Source organism: Rattus norvegicus, chromosome 1 (genome assembly GCF_021556685.1).
Source record: "Rattus norvegicus strain SHRSP/BbbUtx chromosome 1, alternate assembly SHRSP_T2T, whole genome shotgun sequence".
In the NCBI taxonomy this organism is placed as follows: Eukaryota; Metazoa; Chordata; class Mammalia; order Rodentia; family Muridae; genus Rattus; species Rattus norvegicus.
The window spans coordinates 211,193,080-211,220,048 of NC_141534.1; the positions used below are offsets into that span (position 1 = coordinate 211,193,080).

A 26,969-nucleotide genomic window follows, 5' to 3' on the forward strand; every position below is an offset into this window, starting at 1 on the left:
TTTTAGTGACTCATACTCACACATGTGGCTATCATCTGTTCCTAATCTCAGTACCTTGCCAATAACCACAGTCACTTCCATCCCTCCAGCCCTGCTAATAGGGTCTGTCTGTGGTCTGCTTTGGACTTGGAGTCACACAGTGTGTTGTCTTTTGTGCCTGGCTTCTACTCCTTAACATAGTTTTCAAGGTTTGTCCTATTGCAATGTGTCAGAATATTCTCATTCATTCTCTCTCTCTCTCTCTCTCTCTCTCTCTCTCTCTCTCTCTCTGTGTGTGTACATGTGTGTGTATGTGTGTGTACATGTGTGTGTACATGTGTGTGTATGTGTGTGTATGTGTGTGTATACATGTGTGTGTGTGTGTGTGTGTGTATGTGTGTGTGTGTGTGTAGGTCAGATGACAACTTGGAGCTGAAAGTCAATTCCCGCAGCCACAGCCTTCTCGGCTAAGATGACTGCACATCTCAAACCTGAGTTCAAATAAACTCCCCCTCCTTAAGTTGTTTCTCGGAAGGTATTTGGTTAGAGGAGGAAGTTAACTAATGCATACATCATAATTCCAGTCTTGGAAAATCTTGTTTCAAAAAAAAATTAGACATTTAGCTACAGATGTAGAAAAAGGTTCAAGTTTGTATCATACTGTAACAAATGTAAAAGGTTTGTGCTTTCTGCACACTTGATTGAGAAGCTAGAGAAAGGTCACATAACCCCTGCAGTTCCTTTTCTGAACCAAGGAGCAGATGGCACTTGTGTCACTGCACGAGTCAGACCCTGATGGTGGTGCCACCCCTGATGTGTAGGCCTCTGAACATCTCCTTGCCAAGTGGGCATGCATGGTTTTCTGTTAATTCTTCTGATCACAAAATCCAGAAATACTCAGCAGAGAACATTGCAGAGTTTCAATGAAGAAATTAACAGTAACTTATTGTAAGACAAGCTAGCAAGGCTAACTGGAGGTCCTTTGGTGCTTTTTTGCTATGTGACTTGTTAATGTAAGTGGTTGCACAATTTTTTCTCTTCCCCATTGTGTGTGTGTGCATACTTGAGGTCTTGTGTATACAGAGGGTGTCCTCCGATTGCCTTTGTTAGCTTTAATTATCAGCACGATACAGCCTAGTATCACCTGGGAAGGATATCTCAATAGCAGGATTGCTCAGATCAGTTTGGCCTGTAGGCATGTCTGTGAGAGACTGTCTTTATTATTGATGTGGGAGGAACCAGCCCATTCTAATAACACCATTCCCTGTGGAGGTGGTCTCGGCCTATATAAGAAAGCTAGCAAGTAAAACTACTGAACTGAGAACGGGACCCCCGTTGAAGGAATCAGAGAAAGGACTGGAAGAACTTGAAGGGGCTTGAGACCCAATATGAACAACAATGTCAAGCAACCAGAGCTTCCAGGGACTAAGCCACTACCCAAAGACTATACATGGACTGACCCTGGACTCTGACCTCATAGGTAGCAATGAATATCCTAGTAAGAGCACCAGTGGAAGGGGAAGCCCTGGGTCCTGCCAAGACTGAACCCCCAGTGAACGTGATTGTTGGGGGGAGGGCGGTAATGGGGGGAGGATGGGGAGGAGAACACCCATAAAGAAGGGGAGGGGGAGGGGTTAGGGGAATGTTGGCCTGGAAACCGGGAAAGGGAATAACATTCGAAATGTAAATAAGAAATACTCAAGTTAATAAAAAAAAAAGAAAGAAAGAAAAAAAAGAAAAAAAGAAAAAGAAAGCTAGCAAGTACGATCCTGTGAGAGAGGCAGCAAGATACACTCCTCCATAGTTCTTGCCTTCGGGCCCTGGCCTTGAGTTCCTGCCCCAACTTCCCTCAGTGATGAACTGTGACCTGGAAGAATAAGTCATGTGAACCTTTTCCTCCTCCAAATTGCTCTCAGTCAAAGTGTTTTATCACAGCCACAGAAGAAACTGGAAGCTGTAGTTCCAGAAGCTTCCAGTTTAGCACCGTCTTCCCTGTTGTTTCCTCAGTTTCTCCTGAGGAACTGTGAGTCTGTGGCCTGTGTTTGAGGGTGATGTAAGTGAACTGTGGAACAGCAGGCCAGCAGAGCAGCAGAAGACGCTTGTCAGCATTAGACACACGAGCACCCTGTGTCTGAACATTCATGCAGATATTTGAGAAAAATCCCAATGCCAGGCCTTTGTTTGGACCTGCTTTTAAAGTTTTATGTATATTCCAGCGTGGTCCTTGCCTTTCTTTCCACTGTGGTCTTGATGTAGCTTGTTCGACTCTCTCCTGTGGACACCTGGACTGCTTCCTCACTGATTATTAAAAATAGCTCTCTGATGCAAATCCTCACAGTTGGCAGGAACTCAGCATTTTGGCCTTGGGTATCATCTGCAGGAGACTGATAGGATCAAAGGTTTCCCACGGTTTTACAGCTCTGGAACCCCAAGTCACAACTGGCCTGCAGGAAATGCCCTGACCTATCTCCACCCACCTTGTGAGACATCAGTGGCATCCGGCCATCTCTGAAGCTGGGGACCACCACAAAACACTCCATCAATTGGACGAGACAAAATCAGAACCTCAGGGTTTGGAAGGGAAGACTCAGTCAGCAAAGTGCTCCTGGGGACCAGAATTTGATCCTCGGCTAACATGTAAAATGTAGTGGGGAAGCAGAGACAGGGAGGAGGCTTGGTGCTCACTGGCCAATCACAACTATAGAATCACAGCCCAGGAGAGATCTTGTCTCAAAGTCTGTGTACAGCATTCGGAGGATGACACATTCCAGGAGGTCCTCTGGCTCCATGCACACTCGTGCAATGCACCCCACACACCTGAATATGCAGCCATGTATACAATTTTAAAATATAGAATCTCACCGAGTGTAGTGGCAGAGGCAAGATCTTTGTGAGTCTGAGGCTGCTCTGGTCTACATAGCAAGTTCCAGGCTAGCTGGACTACCTAGTGAAACTTTTTTTCCTCAACAAACAAACAAACAAACAAACAAACCCTCATTCAGTGAGGGCGTACTGCCGATATGTTTTAGTCTCATTGTTTTCATTACTACCCCACTTCTTTCCTTTGGAATTGTGGGAAAGCTGAGGTAAGGAGACAAGAGTGTTGCGATCCTGAAAGCGACACTTCAAGGAGCAGACGCAGATGCAAACAGATCTGCAGCGTGCAACGCATCTAGCAGGGAGAGGCAAGACCCCTAAGAAGCCATACACAGGGCCAAGTAGGGAGAAACCCAAGTATCCTTCTGGAAGGTGGCCATCACCTCAACCTGAGTCAATAGAGGAGCTGAGTCATTCCTTTTCTTGAAAAGGCCATCGCTCGTGCGAAGGCCCTGTGGGTATGAGCTTGACACCTGTGGGAGCAGATGGGGGCCCGGGGCTGGAGCAGATGGACTGGGGGAGGTGTGGCTCTGGGAGAGGGAGGTGGGCAGTAGAGATGGCCACGGGACTGTGACTCAGACCACCAGGAAACACTGAAACCTGACTGTCAGGTGCTAAGATCTGGTTGCTCAGCATCCCTCTGTGTTCCTTGTCTTTTATTTTAAGGCAAATTTTGGCTCGAGAATGTTTCAGAACAGGGTAGAGTTCTCCAGCTGCCCCCATAGTCTCAGCAAATTGCATCATTTGGTCACGTGACTAAAACCAGGAGATTGTCACCTGTAAGTGACAACTGAAACCCTGGCCTTATGCCATCCCACCGAGAATACGTTTTTCTCGTTCTCGATCTCCACCGCATACTGGTTTCACATCTGCCTTCTTTCCTGTCACTCCTGAAAGCTCCATCTTTGTCCCTCATGACCTTGGCATTTCGAGGAATGCCTCCAATCTGATGGACTCTGTGATCAGATAGAAATTATGATCTTGGGGGAAGGTCGACCCAGGAGCTGCAGTGTGGGTCCCAGGAGTATAGCTGAGCAGGCCCCTCATGGGTCACATTGACTTTGGCTGCCCCGTAGAGACTGCTGTGCCAGCTATTTATCCTCTGAAACTATCCTGGGGCAGATACCCCGAGACATACATACAAATCTCTCTTTGTCAGACAGACACGGGACTTCCATAGACTCATATATTTTAGATTTGTTTTATGTGTATGGGTGTTTTGCTCACATACATGTCTACATACTGCCTGTGCGTCTGGTGCCTGTAGAAACTAGAAAAGGGCATTGGATCCCCTAGAACTGGAGTTAAGACAGTTGTGAGCTGCCATGTGAGTGTTAGGAACTGAATCCAGGTCTGCAAGACAACTGTGCCTTTAACTACTGAGCTGTTTCTCCTGTCCCCGTTGTGACCCTTGCCTGTGGGATCTTGTCAGGAATGTCTGCTGGGCAAGGCATCTGTTTCCCAGTTTCCTCCTGTGTCTCAGAATTGAGGTTCTCCCCAAGAACCCCTGGATATGTTCATATCAGTACGACACATGGATACTTTCTTTATGGCAAGCACTTCAACTTTTTTTTTTTTAAATGTTTTTTCATTTGTTTTGTTTCGATTTGGGTTTGGTTATTTGGTTATATGTGTGTGTGTGTGTGTGTGTGTGTGTGTGTGTGTGTGTGTGTGTGTGTATGTGTGTATGTACACATGTGTATGTTATGAAAGAGGGCACGGGGTGTTTGCCTCCTCTATCACTCTCCAGCTTATTCCTTTAAGACACTCTGTCACCTATCCTGGGGCTAGGCTGGTGGATAGCAAGGTCCCCGATCCTCTGCCTTTTATTCCCCATAGCACTGGGTGTCACAGACTCATGTGACCACTGCCAGCTTCTGGTGTGGGTGTTGGGATCTGAACTCAGGTCCTTCTTTTTACACAGCGAGAACTCCTACCCATGAGTTCATCTCTCCAGCCCCGTGGGTCTTGCTTTGAGAGAGAAGATAGGGTCTTGAGTATGCCAGGTGGGCCTCAAAATAAGCTCAAAGTTTATTTTGGCCTTGAGCATCAGCTCTCTCTGCCTCCATTTCAGAGTCCTGGGATGACAGGGTGTGCTACTGTGCCCAGACATTCACTGTTTATTTTTGTTGTTCAAATCCTGTGGCTTTGGCAACCAGGTCTCTTTAGGTAACCCTTTAGGTCACATGGTGACACGATTTTTGTTTGTTTGCTTGTTTGTTTTGTTTTGTTTTCGCTTGGACCTTCTCTCTTATTCCAAAGGTTGCAGACTCCCCTGGGACTTTCCCTGTCCCAGTCCAGAATCCAGCTCTTCTCCTAGAAGAGCTAGCTGTCTCCTTGTATTAGAATCCAGTCCCGTAAAGCCGAGATTCCAATCCCCTTTCCCTGCCTCCGTGATTGCCCAGCTTCAGTGGGAATGGTGCTGTGCCTGCCGTTCCCTACTCTGTGACTTCCCTGGATGCATGAATACACACAGAGCCTCCCACTGGCAGCTCAATTCCAGGCCTCAAGACAAACTTCCTCGACTACAGCAGCTTCTTCCCAGCACACGCATGGTAGCTCCAGGCTCACCACTTCACTTTGCACATCCAGGAGGGCGGGCACCCAATGTCTGTGTGCAACCTTCTGCCCTTAGCCTCAGTGTACCCTGCATCCCTGCTGCCCGCAGTGGCTTGGCTCAGATTAGACTTCCTGTCCCTGCCCCCTGTGCTGTGACCCTGTCGGTCCTCGTCACAGAGCTGCGTTGGCATGAGGCTGGTGATTCATCCTGGTGTCCCATCCTGAGTGGGTTCAAGGCTTGCTGATCTAAGGATGTGAGTACAGGAAGTGAGACACCCCTGGTGAAGGTGCTCAGAACTCTATTTCACCTGCCCTTAGTTACTCTGTTTATTCTAGATACTAAGCCCTTGTCGTATAGAAGATCTGAAAACCTCCCATTTTGTTGACATTGCCTTTTGCCACGTGGCATTTACGTTTTCCCCGAAGTGTAATGAGTCTGTTTCCCCTGTAGTGGCCCAGGCCTTTGATGTTGTATAAAATAAGTCATTGCTAAATCTAGTATCATGAGGCTTTTGTCCCAGGCTTTCTTCTAAGGGTTTGGCAGCTTTAGACCTTCCATGTACGTCTTCGGCTATGGTGTGAGGTGTAACAGTCTGGTTTTCTTCTTTTGCACACACAGTCCCAGTTTGTCCAGCACGACTTTGCTTTGTAGCATCTGTTTTTCTTGTTTAATAGATGGCTTGTGTTGGTTTATTGAGATCACCAGGTTATTTTCACGGTCGCCTACCGGTTTTGGGCACGCATATTTTCCTCTAGGTGGGCAACTAGAGTTTTCTAATAACTGCCTTAGAAGATAAAGTTGCACAGTATAACCTCATATGTAATGTTTATCTGGAGTATTTGGACAGGGTTACAAAAGACAACTGTGTTGGTGTGTACAGCGGTAACTGTGTTATAAAGGGCGGTCTTACAGGCACACATTTGGGAGCCTGGGCTCTCTGGGCCATCTTTGGGAATGTGAGGCAGATCGGGATTGAGTGCCCCACACAGGAACAGCAGTGGGGCCTGGAATAAATAAATATCCTTGATGTTAGGCCGAGGATGAAGACGGCAGGGGAGGTTAGTAAGTAGACTCCACTCACTATGACTTGAGTCGCATACAGATAGCCTCAAAGGCCCCAGAGGATGACCCTTCTCCTGGCTTCCAGTATAGAGACTGTTGTACAAGAGAGGTGGGCAGGGGGTTTTGTGGAGAAAGACCATCATTTTCCTGGTTTCCCACAAGACTTGTGAAGGACCGAGGACGGTTGCTTATTCAGTGAATACCCCAATGTGTGCCTGGTAAACACCTACAGTCATCAACCAAGGAGGCAGGGCTGCGGTGATGAGAGGGTCGTGGAGAAAGGCACACAGCACCAGTGACTGTGAGTCATGTCCCTAAAGGGGTTTAAGGAGTAATCTGGGTAGCCTTTAAATGGGAACTTGGAGGTTCCCAATGAGGGGCTACCCTTGTACTGTGGGAAGCAGGGTTAGAGGACAGAGAAACCACCAAAGGTTTTATTTTTTTATTTATTTATTTTTTTTGGTTCTTTTTTTCGGAGCTGGGGACCGAACCCAGGGCCTTGCGCTTCCTAGGTAAGCGCTCTACCACTGAGCTAAATCTCCAGCCCCCAAAGGTTTTATTTTGTTTGTGGTGTATGTGTTTGTACACAGTCCTGTACACATGTGTGTGCATGGAGGCCAGAGGTTGACATCAGCGCGCTCCTCTTTCACTTGATACCTTATTTTCTGAGACAAGGTCTCTTACGAACCTAGAACTCACCCATTTGACTTGGTCATCTGGCCAGGGGGCTCCAGGATCCCACCTGTCTATGCCGCCCCCCCCAATTCTATGATTACAGGCATGCACGACCGTACCTGAACTTTTACATAGGTGCCCAGGGTATGAACTTAGGTCCTCATCCTTACGCAGCAAGTGTTTTACATCCCGAGCCATACTCTCAGCCTCAAAGGTTTTGAACAGCTTGTGTTCATTAACTTGGCTTGGAGAATGGAGTTGATGAGAGCCCACGGCTCCTATCCCAGTTGTATGCTTCCCTTTGTTCCGTGCTCAGGGTCAGAGTCTCTGCTGCCTGGCAAACACTGTCCTCTGGCCCAAACTGGTTTGCAGTGGGAAGGCTGGGTTCCTGAGCTTGGCGATCAATGGCCTGGAGAGGAGACTCTCAGCCTAAGGGAAGCCAGGTCTTGTGCCCAAGGCTATCCCAGTCAAAAGGCAGCAAAATAGCAGTTTCCCACTTATGTACAAGGGGTATCATGGCATGCTCCCACATGTGTGGAGGTGTTGGCATTTCTGCCTCATCTTCCTGCCAGGTCACTTTCCCATGCTTCAGCCCATGTCCCACCCTTGTTCCATCAGTTTCTGGCTCTGGGTCTTGAAGAGACAGAGAGGAAAAAAAAGGAGGCTTCCTGAAGGAAAGGAGCTTAGCAGCTATTGGCTGAACCCAAGGTGGCAGGTGTAGGCAGGGGTGCTGTAGGGACCGGAGGAATGTGGCATAGGGCAGGCCTTGGGGGTTCCAAAAGAGAGCCACTGCAACGTGCTCTCCCATGTATCCCAACACCCCACATTGTGGCTGATGTGTTTTCTCCCATCTCTATGATTGGTGTCCATGGCGATGAGGTGCCACTGTTTCGTCCCGCCCTCTTTCCCATTTGCAGTTCTCTGGGATTCGGTACTACATTGGGTAGCAGCCATCTTCAGTGCCCGCCAAGCTCCTCTGTGCTTTCTTAGCCTGTGAGAATCTCCTGCCCCCTGATGCTGTTAGGAAAGGGCATCATCCCCTATCACACTTGTCGCTCCTACCCAGGTCTTGATATCCAGGGCCTTTGCACATGCAATGAATTTTACCTGGAGTGCCCATCTCCAGCGCTTCTGATACTTCAACATCGCTGCCCAATGAGGCCACCTGGCCCACCACTCACATGACCTTCCTTGTTGTCCCTGGCCTATCATTGGTGATGGGTGACCTTGCCCTCCCTGACCCACTAGTGACCGTGACCTCACCTTGTGTTTGTGTTTTCCCTATTATGTGTTATTTGTTAGTCCCTCCCTCCCCCCAGTTTCCTGTGTCTGGGTTGTCTGTTGTTGCATCTGTAGAGCCTGCAAGGTGCACACACAGTTGGTAATTTCTGGGTGGAGTCATTTAGGATGACAGCTGGGGTGCACCAAAGGCTTGAGTTTCTTATGGGCTCTTGAAAAGGGGCGGGGCTGGGGCCGGCAAGTAGCTTTAGGCCAATGCCTTTCCTTCTAAAGCCACAGCATTACCAGAAGGCACTGCAAAGTGAAAACATGATACCAATTGATACCTGTCTCCAAAACCTTCCCAGAGCTAGACTAGCCTGGCCAGCTGCAGACATCCCCTGTGGCAGCCTCTGTGTGCTGGGCACTGTCTAGCTGGGCCCAGGGCACACCATAGAAGTCTGAGTGCTGGGTATCATTTAGCCAGAGCCCCCATGTAGAATGAGACACTCAGCCTGAAGGAGCTCTGCCCATGGTAATTATTACTAAGCCACCGCCCCACTCCTGCCCTGGGAGAACCGTCACTCTTTCCTGCCACACCTACTAGCCATTCCTCACTTTGAAGACTTGGTGGCTAGGGGTGGATGGCCCTGTGGAGGGTCAGGCTGGCAAGCCTTTGGAAGTCCCAGAGCCTCGGGGTCAGGGAGGAGACACTGATGTGCTGTATGGTCCTAGTCTCTGCTCAATGCAGGGAAAGAGCTGAGGCCTCCTGAAGGATACTTGGGTTTCCCACGGGAGGGCACAGGTCAGAGCAGAGTGTGGTAGCCGAGGAAGAGGCTCAGGAAGTGAAGTGTGTCCTGGCCAGGCAAAGGAGGGGGAAGTGGGATGGCTTCCTGAGAGGAGCCTCCAGAGACCGCTCTGGGTCTTGCCCCAGTGTGATGACGGAAGACCCAGAGTTCAGTGTCTGCCATGTGCCAGGGTCCTGCCAGGGCCATGACACTTGGTGCAATCAGTCCCTCTGTGCATAGCCATGTAGGCTCCTGGGTCTTCAAAGCGTATGGTTCTGTTCCAAGGCAGTGACCCCAAGTACTGTGTATATCTAGCCTGCTGAGGGCACAAAAGACCTTAGGCTGCTCTTGGCCTTCCTCCAGTCCTTGGGAATTTGTGTCTGAGGATGTCATTTGGAGCCTAGGCATTTGGCCACAGACCTCTGGCAGGTGGCCTAGGCATGTCTAATGCTAATCCCATTCCTCCTTAGGGTTCTGTCAGGTTCCCCCACCTTGCTCTGCTGTAGTGCTCACCATACCAGCTGCCATGTTCAACCCTTGAGAATGAGCTGAGATTAAGGGTGGGAAGGACCTTACTTCCTCAGTCCTGTGAGCTCTTGATCCCCCTGAAGCAACATTGCCAGGGCTCTAGTGGAGGGGCCATGGCTGGGTTGGGTAGCTGGTGAGAGTAGAAAGACTGGGATGAGGCAGCAGCAAGGGGTGTGGGGGGCTGGCACAGGACAGCGACTGATGGCTAGGGACCCCAGCAGTTCCTAGTGGCCAATAGATCCCATCTGGTCTGATCTGTGAGTGGAAGGGCAGACAGGTGGTAGGGCTGTGGGTGTGGCCTGGTTGGCTCCCTACGGTATCAGTTCTGTGCAGAGTGTGGCTCAGAGCTGGACTTAGAGGATGGTGGCAGATGGGTGGCCAGGGAAACGGTGTGTGTCTGGTACATCTCCTTTGACATTTGTGACCCTCCGTATCCTGTCCCTCCCATTTCAGTCCTCCACCCTTGCTGCCCACGTCTCTCTCTCCCATCCCTGTAGCCCGATATGCATATCCCTCACCCTGGGTCTTGCTCACGGTCCTCTCTTATACTCCTCCAGGGAAGCCCTGGCCATGTGGGAGGTTGCATGGTCACAGCATAAGACAGACAGGGACACTGTCCCACACAGTCCTGAGGCCCTCTGTCGTGTGGTCAGTGGTGCAGATACCTGTCAGGAGCTCAAGCCTTGCCTGAGACCCAGAAGAACAGTCTCATTGATGGGGTACTGCCTGGGGCTGTGTGGCTGGTGAGGCTGTGCCGAAGTGCCTGTGACCACCTTGTTTTGTCATCAGAGGCATTTCTCGGTCCAAGTCACTTGGGCAACCGCAGTAGAACTCCGGGAGGTGTTCAGGTGATGGCACTGAGGCAGGTTCTCAGGAGGCTGAGGTTCCTGGCTTAGGAAGAGACCTGTGGCTGCCCTGGGGCCTCCAGCATGATTGGCTCTTAGTGAGAGGGAGGGGCCCTCAGGCAGAGAGCCACAGAGCTGAGTGGGTTTTGGGGCCATTAGGTCTCCTGAACTGGAAGCCATGGCTGCAGGGACCCAGGCTATTCCCTCTTCATTCCAGTATGTGACTGTAGATCACTTCTGACCAGAGGACCAAGATCACACACACACACACACACACACACACACACACACACACACACACACACACAGAGCATCAAGATCAGGGTCTGTCAAGTGAAAGTGAGAGGTGATAGGTGGGTCTCCCAATGAATGCCGGCACATGTACTTGATCCTCACAGAGGCCCTTTATCAGGAGGGTAGAAGCTGCTGAGATGTGATTGTGGCCATTTCATACTCTGGACTGGCAGGTCTCCTCCCTGAGCCTGAGGCTCCTTCTTGTCAGGAAGTCAGCCTATCCATCTACAACAGGGCAGCCCTACCTTGGTGTCACAGGCTGAAGTTTTGAGTCAAGAATTAGACCCCATGCCTTCGTTGCCATGACAGCATTTAGAGCAAATCTCCCCATGCTCAGGGTTCAGTTTCTCTAGGTAGAGCAAAGACTAGACCCGGGGTTCCGCACAGAGCAAGTATACCGTCTGCTGCCCAGAGGCTTCTGTGGGGTCACTGCTGCTGCTGAGATGTACCCCCAAGCCAAGGGGACATCTTTATAAAGTAGCTTCGGGAGCTGGATATAGCTATTGCTTCCTGGCTGATTTGGGTCTTTGTAGCTGTCCCTCCTAGGAGTGAGCCATTGCGGGCTGCCAGCCACTGGTGTCCTTGTTTACTCTCACTGGTGCCCTCTGCTGTCAGCATGTCTGTATGTCACTTTAACGCCTACAGAGGCAAAATTCCAGGTCCTTCTGAAGCTTAGGGATTCCAGCAGGAAGGAGATCAGGGCGCAGGTCAGGAGATCCACTCACCCTGTCCTAAAGGAGCCCAGGGATCCACACCAGCCCATGTCTTCTTCATCCATCTCCACATCTGAGAAGCCCTCTGCTACACCATGCTTTACAAGAGAGTGTGGGAGACAGGCACTGACTGCCTAGCTGGAAGCATTGACTGTTCCAGCCCAGTGATCCTCCGGTGTGGAGGGGATAGTAGGGGTTACTCCACATCATCTCAGTCACCCTCAGTCAGAGCATGGCAGTGCCCAAGCTCCACAGAGGCAACTGTGACTGCCAATCCCCGGAGGGGGCGGTAGGTCACTCCTGGCCGCTTGTCAATTCTCTGGCCTCGAGTCACCCTCATAGGCAAGAGCTAGTTCCCCCGTGTCATGGCCACACTGTTGGAGTCACCTTATTGAAGATTTGTACCAGTGGAACCTGAGCAGGTTTCTGCCGGGGATGCTGGCCACGTGCTGCTCTTGGTAACATCTTGTGAAAACTCTGGGGTCTCAGAGGCCAGGGTGCTAATGCCATTATTAGAATATTGAGGTATGGCTGGGATTGGGCCCCATGAAACAAGGGGGTTGATGTGATGGCAGCTCCCTCCCCTCCCCCATTTACTGAGGACAGACAGCTGCTGAACAGCCTGGATGTGTTCCACTCCTCTGTAGGGGGAAGCTGAGGCTCAGAGGTTGTTCAATGGCTTGGTGGACAGAGATTCCTTAAAACTTCTGGAATGGGGCCCAGAAGACAGCAAGAAAGACCTGAGTTTGATGTAACGAGGGAGTTTCCCAATAGGACTGAACTGTGTGACTATAGACACATCCAGGGGTCTGGCTAGTTATGGGGATGTGTCAGCCCAGTGAGCTGCCTAAGTAGGCAATACCCACTTTCTGAGGCAGATGAGTCTGCTGGGCCAAAGCTGTCCTGGGTAGAGACATCTCCAGGATACAGAGGTCATGCCCAAGTGGGGAGTCTGTATGGGGAGCATGTGACCTTATGCTGGAGAACCATGGATGCCTTCAGCTGACAGGTCCCACGCATGTGGCATGCAAGCCTGTCCCCACCACACAGTCTAAATATAGTCACAAAGGCATCTTATCATGGAGCCTGAGGGAGCAAGGCTGGGTGTGGCCGATGGCCAAGGGACACAACACTCTAGTGTACTGACTGGCCCTGGCCTCCTCAGGTCCCTAGAAGAATGGCATGCCTCCATACTCACAGGCTGTTGGTTGTCAGAGCACTGGCCACCCAGCAGTGACCGCTCTGGGCCCTGGGGTGTGGGAGAGCTCACTGCCTTCCACCAGGCCTACTAGCCAATTTTCTTCCTGAGCCTTTCCTTAAAGGACCAGGCTTTTGGGAAGGTGCCTGACTCCCCTTCTGGGATATGGCTTTCCTAGAAGCTTTGAGAGATTTGGAACTGTGCTGTGTGCCCTGATCTCACTAACTGCTGACTACTGTGGATTTTGGGAAGGGCATAAACCCTCTCTGATATCCTCTTTTCAGTCCTGTGAATAAAAGACAGGCCACGTTTATGTAACTCCTAAGTTGACAGGAAGACATGGGTTCCTAACTGGTTCATTTCCATCTTCCCATACCCAAGGCTTCTGGTTCCTATTCTGCGTGGGCCACTGTGGCTTCCTGAGAGGATCCAGATCTGTTTGCTAACTGAATTCTTGAGACTGGCACCTATGTGGTGCCATCCAGCTGGGGTAGCCCCAGGGCTCTTACATGTCTGAAATCTAGCAGTTCCAGAGCAGTGCCAGCTGCTCCAGGGCAGATGCTGCAGTTTCTGATCCCTGTAGGAATCATGTATGTCTGGTACAGCAGTAGATCCCATAAGGCTGCAGATCTTCAGACACACACTCTCAACCAACCCATTGCAGGGTTCAGCCACAGGTTCCCCAAGCCTCAGATACAACCACTAGCCCAGAAGCACTGCTGTGTGCCTAACCTCCCTGCTATGAGTACATTATCTGAGCATACCTTCCCCCAAAGTTCCTGTCCTGACTCTCTGGTATTCCAAAAAGGGGTGTGTGTGTGTGTGTGTGTGTGTGTGTGTGTGTGTGTGTGTGTGTGTGTGTGCGCGCGCGCGTTCACCAGAAGTCAGCTGAAAGAGTTTCTCTTCAAGGGTTGTCAATCTTGGTTTTTGAGACAAAGCATCTTGTTGGCCCACGGCTTGCTCATTAGGCTACTGAGCCCTAGGGATCTGCCTGCCTCTGCCTCTCCAGTGCTGGGATTATAAGCACATGTCACCATGCCTTGCTTGTTAACCATAGTTCTGAGGGTCAGACTCAGGTCATCATGCTATGGACTAAGTATCTTACTGCTTTCCCCAGCCTCCAAAAGAGGTCTCAAATGATAGAGCAGATGGTTTAAACCCCTTGCCAAGGATGGTCTTCACCTATCCAAATGCTAACCTAGAAGAGGAGGACCAAGATGTTCCCTGAGAGGGCATAGTGGTGACACCATTGCCTATTCTTGGGACTCTGCTGGAGTAAATTTAGGATTCTGAAAGCTGGAGTATATTATGTGTCAAGCTGTGGGCGTGTGTTATTAGAGTGGGACCTAAGCTTGGGGATATTGCTTAGCCTGACAAGTGGCTTGGGAAGGGTCAAACTTCTCTGGGTCCCACATATAGAAAGGGGATGTCTAATGCCAGGTGCTGCTCTGGGTGTTGAGGGACAAGGACACTGTGTCCTGAAAAGGGATTCCACAATGTAAAACGGGTGTTCTGATTGCTAATTAGCGGTTAGCTGAATGGAGGGTGGTTACGGAGTTCCAGTGACTCAGTGGCCTGGTGACTTCTGCCTCTGCAGCCTTCAGAAGGACAAAGGTGGGCGACCTAAACAATCAGGCCTGTGCTTGGCCATACGTAAGACACAGGATGTACTACCATCCTTGAACCTGTTACCTGGAGACAGCCACTGAGGACATTCATCTACTCATGACCAGCGCTAATGGTTCAGCCGGCATCAGATATGGGTTCTGTCCTATCCCCTGCACTGACCCAATTCAGATGCTGGGAAGAGCCTGCCTGAGCTGAACAGGCAGAGCAGGTGGACAAACAGGTCCCATGGAAGAGGGTCTGAAACTTCCTCTCAGCTTAACAGTTGTTCAGTTGCCCAGCAAATACTCAACACACACAGTGTCCTTGGCCTGCTGCTGGGCTTTCAGATGTGTGCTAGCCAATGGGCCCTCTACTGGGGACTAAGGGTTTCTCTGTTAGAAACAGATGTTTTCCAGTAATCAGTGGGCTGGAGGATGCCAGACATAGATACCTGGGAAGAAGGGCCACTCATTTCTCAGGACTCTTAAGATGACTGAGGATGCTGCCTTGATGTGAGGGCACAAGGTACACTGGGGGTGTCTACCCTGTAACCCTGGAGTGGGTACATAGTCATGGGAATTGGGGGGCTCTGCAAACCAGGTGAATGTTCTGTTTTTCTGGGGTTTCTGTGCTAGATCATGGCGAGAGTGTCAGTTGGTGCAGAGAGGTGAGGCAGGTCTCTCAGTACTGGGCTGAGGTTAATCTCCTGATGGATTTGCACTTGCCAGATCAGTACATTTAGGGGTTCCTGAGACAATAGAGTGGTAATCTTACCTCCTGGCTGATAAAGTCACCACTGATAGAACTTCCTACCAGGACATTTTAATGAAATGAACTATGGCCTAAGCCAGGCCTCAAAGGGTCTAGAGCCAGTGTAGTCTCAAGAAGTAGGCAGTGGCTGGCCCAGGAGAATCTCAGGCCTGGGAGCTCTATCCATAGGCAAAGGCACTAGACTGAGACCAGGCCCTTCAGGGATGCAGACAAGGACTGACCTTGTATAGGTCTAAGGTATATGGGCTGCACAGCTGGTTTGGGTCTACCCCAGTTTATGTAGCACCTCTCACCCACAACTTGCAGGCCTTGTGTGGCTCAACACAGCTATGAATGTGGTTCCCTACAAATCATAAAGTCACTTAAAACTTTTTAAGATTTCCTTTTGCTGGTCAGTCCCACAGTTCTGTATAGACTTTGTAGATGACGATATACTGCCAAGGACTCAAAAGGTTGAGCAACACCCATAAGCCTGTGACATCAGTATGTGCTTTGGCCCAACTGATTTTGGTATTTAAGAATTATTTCATGATCTGAGAATCACTGTTGATAGGTGGCTGGATGTAGGTTATGTGATGATCACAAAGGCCTCAAAGATGTCCTTGAAGCCTGTGGCATGGCCTCATGTAGCAAAAGCTCTTGCCACTGATGATGTGAGAGGGAGGTCACCAACCTGGGCCATCTGCTATACCCCAAGTCAAGGTCAACTGTCCTCTGAGAAGGTACCCAATGGATCTGAGTGAATAGGAAGTGGCCATTCAGATAGAGGAGGTGAGGTATCCCAGAATAGCATGTATAATGAGGTAGCTCTCACATTCTGAGCATTGTGGCCCATGTAGCCAGCTTGAGCTCACTGTTCATGTGGCCCTGAATATGTCCTATATCTTGTTGTCTCCAATCCAGGGACTCCTAAATATGCATAAGTGTGCTGATCCTGAGACCAACCATCACTCCCCTGTGTCTCCTTTCCTCTGGACTTCTTCCACCCAGGGCCTAGATAAGGGAAACTGATCAGCCTCTGGCATATCTCGGATTTTCAGTATGCACTGAAGTGTGTTCCTTCAGGAGGTAACCTGGCCCTAGGCTCTACCTTGAGCAGCACATTGGAGAGGCTGTCCTGAGCAAGTGGCTGCCTTGAAATCTTCCAGCCTCTGCCAACTCTATTCCGCTGATAGTTTCTATTGGCACCACCCCATGGGCTGATCCTTTCTGGGATATCCCTAAGCCTGCTGTACCCTCTAGAAGTCAGTATCCTGGGACATGTCTATATCCAACCTGAAGTCAGGCAGCTGGGAGTCCAGGTGGATATGAGGGTGTACATGTTAGCAGTGAGTGAGTGGGGTCCCTCTCTAGGCTTCCCTTCCCAGGTACTGAGACAATAGAGACAATATTGTGAGGGTTAGTGTGGAATCTTTCCAAGGGGCTCCCTGGGGAACAATAGCAAAGTCTTCTACACATGGTTCAGGGCTCACACATCAGGATTTAGTCTGTGGGTGTTGTGCATGCAGACTCCTGGCACCTTAGATTTTTAGTTGACTGTTTATTGGTCTGTGGACAGCCTCCCCCAAGGGGCCTATGGATGTTGATAGCTTCAGTTACAGACCATGGCCAGTGTACTTAGCCAGCTCAAATATTATCAAATCCATTTGCTTGGTTTTCTTTCTTTTATAATTTGTATGTGCATGTGTGAATGGATGCATGGGTGCACCCATAGAAGCCAAACAACAAGGGCACCAGAGTCCCTGAAGCTGGAGTTAAAGGCAGTTGTGGGACATCCATTATGGGTGTTGGGAACTGAAACTCTGACCATCTGGGAGAGCAGCAAGCCCTCTTGGCCAGGGAGCCATCTCCCTGACCCCTGGCTTTCTTTCTTAAGTCTATTTTAGTTATGGTGAGACACAGGGACTGACTGTGTCTGTGTGCTTATGCCAGCAGTATGAAGCTCAGTCACAGAACATGTAGCTGTTCTCACCATCCACCTCCAGAACTTTCTATCATTTTAGACTAAAACTGTTCCTATCCTGTGGCATTGCATCCTGCCTTCTGTCTCTGCAGATCTGGTGACTCCAGGGGCCTCTAATCCTAAAAAGTGTGTCGTTTCATCCCTTGCTTATCTTAGCAAATGTCCTTAAGTTCTGCCTATGTAGAGTGGCCTTTTGTGCATAGTACTTCCAACCACAGTCTAACAACAGTTTTAGGGCACTTCATACTATTATCATATATGCAGATACAATGGCTTGAGGTCTCTTGAGATATTTCATTACCATGTTTTGGGTTGGTGGAAATTCATTGGTGGCTAGACTGACAGTTCCTTTCTCTAGAATAGACCCCTTTGCTATTTGCACATTTAGAGTATTGCCCTCCTCAATGGGATGATTAGGTGCTGTGGGCTGGGAAAATGTCAGGCCTGTGCCTGAGTGGGTCTGGCTGCTCAGGGGTCTATGCCCAGCCTTGGCTTTTTACAGATAAGTTACTGGCCAAGGACCTAGCATGTATGGAGGAGATCTCCAAGTTTGCCATAGCTGGCCTGTCTGTGCTCCCGACAGTTTCTTGTGCACCCATGCCTTCTGCTGGGCAGCCACATGGGGCTGGCTGGATGCCGTGTTCTTCTGGGTTCCCAGGGGACCGGGGCACAGAGATATTGAAGTGATGTCCGATAAGGCATTGGACGTCCCTCAGTGCTGGGCTGCGGTCACAGCCGATGAGTTTGATTTGGAGAGAGTGGAACAAGTCAGGTATTGTTCCTGAGAACCTTCTGTTTCATACCCAGCACAGTGAACCCTTTTGTGAACATGCTAGTCTGTGTCCAGGGACACAGTCATTTCCTTGGGCCTCAGTTTCCCCTGCTTCTGCTGGGGGTGTGGAGAGCATATCTTAGCCTGACCTTGTGGTTCTGGGTTATGGAGGTAGAGTAGAGGGATGGCAACTGTCCTACAGAGGAAGGAGTGGGCAGCATGGGCATCTGGCTCATGATCTCCCCAAAGGCAGGGACCCTTGGTGCGGCCTCTCTGAAGCTCTCAGCCACACCCAGGGCAGGAACAGATAAAGAAGCAAATAAGATTATATTCATTTTTATCAGGAGTAGATAAAAAAATAAACTACGCTATATAACCCTTTCTAGGGCAGCACAATGTGTTCAAATATTTGAAGAACTGTTTAGCTTCTGGAATACTCGAGGGCAAAAGGCAACCAGCACATGGGGGCAGATTGCCACCATTGTCCCCAACTTCAAGGTTCCTGGGCAGGTCAGCATGGGCTGTCTTTGGTGGGTGCGTTGCTTAACTCCTGCCAGCCTTCTGGAGCACTAGGTGGTTTTCTGTCTACACTGGGGACTTATCTGCTCTGCACCTCTACCCCAGGATTGGTCCGTGTGTCCATGGCTCTTCCTACTGCCATGTGGGAGTAGCTGGAGAGGAGGGGGCCTTCCACATAGCCTCCTTGTTTTGATACCTTCCTTATAGGCTGTTGAAAATGTCCGCCTGCTGGCTGCAGCTGCTGCCGCTGCCCTCCTGGGTCCCTGATCCCCCTGTAGACATGGACAGAGTGGCCTATGACAGCCATTCCTCTCTCTGTGGTCTATTTGAAGATCTCCGTTCCCTTGTTACACATAAGCTGCCTGGTCCTCAGGTGCTAGAGCTGGTCTATTCCTTGGAGCTGAGGTTCTGGAAGGCTTGAAAGACCAAGCAGTCACCCCTGTCATAGTAAAGAATTGAAAGTCCATTAAGAGATATCATTGTCACCTCTGTGATCCAACCTGAGTGACCTCAGGAGTTCCAGGAACCCCAATGTCCCCTCTGAAATAGGAGCTGGAGTCTAGCACGGTGACACTGTGACCTGTCTGATTCTTGTGGGACTGGTGCTATTCTGTCAAACCGTGGCCAGGTGACAGGATCTGGCCTCATTGTTTACCATATCTTTACATGTGTGGTGGTGCTTCTCAAAGGGGTTTGGGGGCTTCTCAAGGACCTTGGGGTAAAGTCACTCCCTCACTTCTAGGTGCTGAGATGATAAGGAATATGCACTGTGTCACAACCCACAGTTTCATGAGGGGCGGATCTAAGCTGCTACTACCGTGCCAGTGAGGAATCTAAAGTGGGGGCTGCTAGGCTATGTCACTGTGGAAAGGCAGCCAGAAAAGGCTGTGTTTCATGCTAGTCCCTCTCTGGCTCCCTGTGTAACCGATGGTCTGGGGTGGGGCAACTACTCTCTATTGCCTAGAGATGAGCACAACCTTACTTCCCTGCCTGCTGCAAATCAAAACAACACACACCCCGGATTAGTGAGGCCCCACTCTGTGAAGAGTCAGTCTGGCAGAGCCTAAGCCAGTGAGGAACTGAGTCTCCAAAGGCCGCAGCAGTCTCAGGAAGCAGCTGGGAATCCATGGCTAAGAATCAGGCCTCTTCTAGTAGGCCTGGATGGGCAGGCCTGGATTGATGTCTAATTGGTGGATGGCATGCAGAGGGGCTCTTACCTAACCCACTGTTTTCTGTGTCCACATAAGAGCAATGGCTTCCTGAGGGCGAGATGTGGCTTGTTCAGCTTACAGGAGCCTCCATAGCTCAGTGCCGTGCAGGCACAGTCCAGGAGACAGACACGGGCGAACGATCAGCGTGGCTACCACTGGTCAGGAGGAACACTACTAGACCAAAGATGACCTGCGTCTGTCGGTGTTCAGGCCTCTAGTGGTGGCTGCAGAGGCCAGGAATGGATGAAGTCAGACTTAAGAGGAGTGGGAGACCTGAGTTGTGCCTTCCCCAGGAAACTCTGTGGCTGAGTCAGGCTACTGCTGCTGTGTGCCCTCTGGGAGGCTGAGGCTGAGGCTGAGGCTGGTGGTCTGGGCCTTACATACTGAAAAAACCTGATATGGACTTGGTAGAAAGTGTGTGGGTTTCTTGTTGAGGACAGGGGTCTGTGCTGGGGCCCTGATAGCTGTGTGTATGGCTTCTCAGTTTGCTCCTCTTGTGGCCCTGGAACAGTGTGTCAGCTTCCCACCTCTTTTCTGATCCCTGAGAACATGCATGCCACGAGGGCATGGAGAGTCTCTGATGCTCCCCAAAGCATCTCCCTTTCTAATACCCTGACCCCCAAGTGGGAGAAACTTTGAAGGCCACCTTGGGAGGTGACACCCAGAGATGGAGAGCTTAGTGAAAGGGAAAGTTATCTTCTCAGTGCCTTGGAATCAGAGCAGGCAGCAACTGTGTCCTCCATGTAAAAGCTGTGCCTTCTGGGTGTCCTCGGGGCACAGGTCCAGGCTGTTCTTGGCTTTCCTTTCTTGGGTCTCCCTATTGGCTAAGGGACTCTACCCCCCTGCACTCCTGGGGATCAAGGCTTCCAGTTTGTAAAAATAGCACTTTTTGAACTTCAGTAGAACACCAAGGTTCTTGGATATACTGGGGGTTGGACCATTGAGCCTTCTAGAAAACCCTGATCCATTGTCCCCTTCCCCAAAGTCATGGCTCCTATGCTATGGACCATTCCTGTGTATTGGCTGGTCTTGAGATGGCACAGTGTGGCATTTTCAAGGTCAGTATATTTTGAGACACCAATCTGGGATCAGTCCTCACATGGTAAATGGTTTCCATCCTATGGGTACATTAGCTGATGGACACCTGGGGTTGCAAGCACTAGAGATCTTGCATGTGGGGTGTTGGGTGAGAGGGAGGTGGCAGGGAAGCTGGATCAGGCATTGACCATATGTCCCCTGTCTCACAGCTTCCTCATTGTTCTGGTCTGCCTCATCTTCAGTGTCCTGTCCACTATTGAGCAGTATGCCGCTCTGGCCACCGGGACCCTCTTCTGGATGGTATGTAGGCACCCAGGGCCATCAGTAAATGTCATCACTACAAGTGGAAGAGGTGGAGGAGGGCTGGGTAGGGTAGAATCACCCACCCCTGGTCACTACCACCTTGCTACTGGGGTATCAGATAGGGCAATCCCCCTGCATCCATGCCTGTCAGGTCCCTGGACTATGTGTTGAAGCTGCAGGAAGAATGGCCCCTTTGTATGGGGAACTTCTGACCTAGGCCCAGAGAGAGGACAGGAAGACATGCGTGCAGTGGCACTGAGGGGTGGGGAACAATGCCTAGGGCTGAATGATTCTTGCGTGTGCTATTGCTGACTCCTGGGTCCTGCCAGTGTCTTGGCCCAGAGTCTAACTCAGTCACTTTCCATCAGCTCAGGAGACTTCTATGTATCATTTCTGGCAGGACCATCATGGCCGTCCTAGTGAGCACCACAACTACCTTGGTCTCCCTCTCTGCAGGGTCTCCCTCTTGGGTCTCCCCCTCTGCAGGCCAGACCTGGGACATCTCACCATGTGCCCTGTCCCAGCATAGAGCAACAGGTGGAAGGTTTAAGGAAAGCGCTTTTCAAATATCAGCATCCAGCTGCACTCTATGAGGAGTTGGGGGTTGTTCCATGTGAGCCATGCCCTGTGAGAGGCTTGGAGACTGTTTTTAGGATTCCACACTCTGTGAAGGGCATGGGGGCTGTCCTGTGTGACCCCGAACTCTGTGAAAAGCCAACTGCATCTTCAGGGTACTCCATTGTGTGTGATCAGGTAGATATGAGCCTCTGAAACAGGGCCAGGGCTGGATATTGGAACTGAGTCAGACCCTGTTCTGGTAGGGCAATCAAGAGCCTGGAGCCAGTTGCCATGAGGGTATCACCAGTCTCTGTTGGGCCAGACATGGGGCTATGTGGCCTGTAGAAGCAATGCTGTAGAACTACGATGCTTCTGGGAAGACGAGTGGAGGGCAGCATGGTTGGGACTATGGGGACAAGATGGTGACAGGCGGGAAAGCCCAGAAAGGTGCAGCTTAGTTAGTGCCTTTCTGCTTGGGTGCATTTGTGTTTCCCTCCTGTGATCCTTACAGGGAGCAAGGACCACACTTAGCTGCCCTTCACCTTCTGCACAGCGGCTCTCAGGCACTTCTCAGTTCTATGTATGTACAGCCTCTGTCAACTGGGCAGCTTGTCCTGCTGTCTTGAGTCACAGTGAGGGCTGCTCGACCACACTCATTTCTCATGTGTCAACTTTATCTTTCCTTTATGACTTCTAGATATTGAGCCATAGGAAATCCCCTTTTCCTGGGTTATAGAGGTCTCTGGTTCCGGCCTGAACGTGATGTCTCCTTCCCCAAGTTTTATTCATGTGTGATACTCCAGGAAAGCGTGAGGCAGGCACTGCTCCGTTCCATCCCTGCCACTAGTCCCAATGCCCCACTTTTCCCTGCATAGGAAGTGTGTCTTCACCGTAGACCAAATTAACCATGAGGCTTGCCTGGTAGTACCTAGTTCTCTACAGGTCACTGGAGGGTTCATCTGGCCCGGCTCCTGTACCCTGTACAGTGGGCTCTGTAGCATATTTCAGGGGCCCCTAGCAAACTTCTTGTTCCCCACTTCCAGCCCAATAGTCAGTTAATTCAATCCAGGGCACACCTGGCACCAAGTATTAACTATGTTGGGGATACCCACATGGCTGTGGTGCCTTCCTCTGTGGGTGAAGGTGTCACTGTCATTTAGGCATGTGGTAACAGTGCCTAAGACAGTCACAAGCTGTGATTGGAAGTTATGGTCACTAGAGGGAGACTTCTCTTCTGAAATTTTCTGGGACTTTTTTTTTTTTATCTTTATTAACTTGAGTATTTCTTATTTACATTTCGATTGTTATTCCCCTTCCCGGTTTCCAGGCCAACATTCCCCTCCCCTTCTATATGGACTTCCCCTCCCCATCCTCCCCCCATTACCACCCTCCCCCCAACAATCACGTTCACTGGGGGTTCTGGGACTTTTCAATGTGGTCTTAGCCCCATATTTCACAGAGGTGCTGGTTCCTATACCTATGGTCACTGGGCTTCAAGTTGGGACCAGGGCCTCAGGTTTTCCTGGAAACAACATCCAGTCAGTATGCCTGTTCCTGAGTTGGTTCCATGTGGCTGGAAAGATGCTATCAAACCTTAGCTGGTATCTCTTTGTGATGTGTTAGCTGAGCAGCCTCAGTTTCCTGGGTGCCACCCCTTAGTCCCAGACTCCTGGAGCTCTTAGATATGGTTGGAGAATTTCACATGACCCTTGTATCCTTATGTAGAGCCAAGGTGGGTGAGAGGACCCTGGATTCCTTAGTTTTATGTGTGAGGATATCCCCACAGATTCCTGTCAGAATAGTTGCCTTGCCCACTACAGAAGTGACTGCTACACAGATGAGGCCAAGTCTCTGGCTATGTTGTGAGAGGACACAGCACCTGGTTACTGCTGAGGGGAATGACCCAGGTTCCTTCCCAAAGAACTAGGTTTCTGTAGACCTTGGTCTGGGACTTGGTCTGGAGCCCCTGAGCCAAAACAGTTCTCATGCTAGGAAGGGCCCTGATGTCAGAACATTCTCCTGGGAGGTCTCCCAAGCACATACCTATGTATACATTTATGCGAATGTATTCACCCATGCATGTACCCATGTACCATGTGTACCCAAATGGACACATTCCTATATACAGCTGTGCCTTCAGGCAAGTGGGTGTTTTGTCTGAGCATGTGTGAGAGTGTGAGTGGACATTTACATGTGTAATGTCCACATTTGGCTTTGTGCTTGGTTCTGTGTATCCTTGTGCGTGCATGTATGTGTGTGTGTGTATATGTGTGTGTATACCTTGTATTGTGTATCTGCATGTGTAGCTATGTTCATGCCTAAGTGTAGATAGTACTGTATGTTCATGTGACAGCACATGTTCACATGTGTGAGCCTGTGAATGCACCTACTTCATTTCTCATCTGGTAGCTCCAGACTTGGGGTGGTTACTCCTACCCCAGTAACTGTTGGTTTAGGCTTCCTTTCCTGGTGGCCTCTGCTGCCTCCCTCAGGCCAGGCTCTTTCTGGGGGCCTGTTTGCCATCTGGTGGCTACTTTTGGAATTGCTTACGTAGATCCATCAACCCTAAAGCAAAGGCGGGTGTGGGTGGGACCTTTCGTCCACTCCCCTTCCCTTCCCCTCAGTGTGAGCAGGTCCCCGCTCCCAAGGCAGCCCCTCCCAAGTCTGTTCTGCTTCCCAGAAGTGGCTCTTTGTCCACCACTGTGAGGGCAATGACCTCATTACCTCTTTTGTCCCCTTCTCATTCCCTGGACCCTCCCTGCCCAACAACAGCTAAGAAGAGATTTTATAGAACAAAACCCTGAGTGTCCCAGACACTCCCTGGGTGGTTTGTGATAATTTCCAACCTCTCCCTCACGGTCCTCAGAGTGTCACACATTTAAGCAACACCACCCCCAATCTCTAAACCTGCCCTCCCTCCCCATCTCTCACTCCCAACTGCCTCAGGACCTTTGCACAAGCACTATGCCCAGCAGGGCTGCTTCTTTACTATTAGGACTGACCTCTGGGCAACTCTGCACACTCTCTTCTAGAACTCCCTTCTGCTCTTTTCTGGGCAACCTGGATGTGATGATAGGGTTCTCTGAGCAGGCTCACATCTCTTTCACACTTGAGTCAAGGGAGGCTCAACATCCCAGCTGCTCAGAATGTATATATGGGTTAGGATACATTCCCCCTTCTTTTTAAGTTTCATTCCCAGGCATGGCCCATAAGGATACAAGAACACCCCTGAACCTCAGTTTTCTCCATCTGTAAAGTATAGGGATGAGGGTTGGCTTCAGTCTTAACCTCCCCACTTGGCTTCTCTCCTCCCTCCCCCCCTCTCTTCCTCCCTCCCTCCCTCCCCCTCTCCTTCCTCTTCTTCTCCCTCTCCCCGTGTGTGTGTGTGTGTGTGTGTGTGTGTGTGTGTGTGTGTGTGTACACAATACCCACAGAATCTAGAAGGTGGTATGGCAGATCCTTTGGGGATGGAGTTGCAGACAATTGTGAACTTTCCAAAACGCATGCCCAACCAAACTTAGAACCTCTCTGCCAGAGTAGCAAGGGCTCTTAACTGTTGAGCCATTGTCTGTCCCCCACTTTGACACGTTCTTAAGCTGTGTCCTCACATGCTAGCCTTCAGAGGCCATACCTTCCAGGATTTGAGCTGACTGTGTCTAGTGGCTTACTTCAGAGTCATGACCACAGATGATGCTGTGGATAGTAGGTGTGAGACAGGTGTGCGTCCAGCCTGGATATCCGGACCAGTAAAGAAGTGTGTGACTCAAAGGGCCTTGCATATGGGATGGTGATATCTTCCCAGAGGACATGATGTTTGGTAAAAGGGTAAGGAGGAGTTGTGTGTTGTTGTGTACTCATGGCCTCGGAAGGGTGGATGTGCCTAGGCCCAGGCAGATTTCAGGGTTGTGGATTCCAGGCCTCTGGGGTGAGAATGACTGTTGGAGACTCAGGCTGAGGGACACAGTGTAGAACGTAGCTGCTACATGCTGTGGATCGGAGTTCTGTTAAAAGCAAAGACTTATTTCAGTCTTGGGGCTAAGGACAGGGCGGCCTCTGACGGACTATGGAGACACCAGGTGGCGCTCTTGTTACGCACATTCCGGCAGCCCTTGGGCTGGGCCCAGAGTGCTGAGCGCAGGAGCCCAAACCACAGCCCGCGGTGCCCCACGGGGGCCCCGGGCAGGGAGCTCTGTGAGGGATTCTGGGAGCACATTGGGTAAATGATGGAGAAGAAGTCACGCGAGGCTGTGTTCCCCAGCCCCAGCGCCGATACTCCTGCCTCAGCGCCTGGCTTTCGTGGTGCCAGAGCCCTGTTATCTCAGCCAGGGCCAAGGAAGCCAGGCGGCCTCCGAGGGATTAAGCATTCTGCTGAGCCAGGCATATTCTGTGGGTCTGAAAAACTGTTCTTGGAGAAATCTGGGCCCTGCCAGGCCAGGGTCTGGCTAGAACTTTGATCAGGAGTGTTGTAGGTGTGCTTGGACTTGAAACTTGTTTGTGGCCCCAAGAAAGACATCCCCCCCCACCCCAATCTGGCCTCTGAATCCAGAGCAAGCTGTATGTACATCTGTAGACGTGGTGCACATGTGTGTGCACGCCGTGTACGTGCAAGTCTGCTGGATGTGCATGCACGCCGCCAAACCCACCCACCCCTCCTTGCAATAGGAGACCCTGGCCAGGCCCAGGTGCAGGGCTGTTTTTTGTCTCTCAAACCCCAGCTTGTTTTCAAATCCCACACAAAGACAGCTGCACTGAAAAAGTACTAGCACAAACTCCAGCTCCATGAGCCCCATGGCCCGCATACCAGGGAACTGTCCCGCCATGCCTGCGGTTAAAACCCGTGAGCCGCGCGGCCGGAGGCCTGGGGGATGAGGTCATCTCTCCAGTTTCCTCCCTTACTGTGAGGCTCCCTGGCCCCGCAGGGGCGACCCACCTCCCTGCAGCTGGACCCTTCCTGGCCCGCCCTAGCTTTCTGTAACTCTCTTGGCAGGCCTCAGTTTCCCAGGGGCAAAATGAGATCCGGTGGGCTCTCTAAGCCCTTAAAACAGCCCTTGCTGGGTCCCACTTTCAAGTGGAACAGGGTCAGCTCCCCAGGTCCCAGACCCTCGTTCACACTCGGCAGGGCCTCACATGTTCTTGCATTCATTTTCACACCCTTTCCTGCCAGTGGAGACTTTACTGGTGTTAAATTCAGCGCCTAGCTTCATGTCTCAGTGCTGCATCCAGGATTTGCTCTGGTTTAGTTTGTTTTCATTGTCTGTCGTAGAACTTGTTCTTAGCTTTCGATCGACCTCTCTCTTCTGCTTTGAGTCGCAGCGGGTGTCCTGTTTGTCCACTGAGACACGCCTTGGGTTGTACCTGGTGCACTGTTGGTGCTTGTACTGCATTTGGCCATGTCGCCCCACTGCCTGGCCTGGTGTCTTATCTTCTATCTCTTGTGGTGGCATTAATACCACACCTGTCAGTTGCACTCGTGAGAGTCAGTATGCTCA

The 26,969-nt window shown here is 50.6% G+C and overlaps 1 protein-coding gene across 9 annotated transcripts in view; it reads left to right on the forward strand.

Annotated features, from left to right (window-relative positions):
- The window catches only part of Kcnq1 (potassium voltage-gated channel subfamily Q member 1), a 333,399-nt gene that overhangs the window by 21,798 nt on the left and 284,632 nt on the right, over positions 1–26,969 (forward strand). For 8 of the 9 annotated variants that reach the window (XR_015643439.1, XM_087594939.1, XM_087594955.1 and 5 more), the window contains 1 exon segment: positions 20,829–20,919. The exons of the other annotated variant lie outside the window; for it this stretch is intronic. Coding sequence is in view for 7 of the 8 variants with exons in the window: in XM_087594939.1 (XP_087451065.1) it covers positions 20,829–20,919 (91 nt within the window). In the remaining variant the exon portion in view is untranslated. 9 annotated transcript variants of the gene reach the window in all.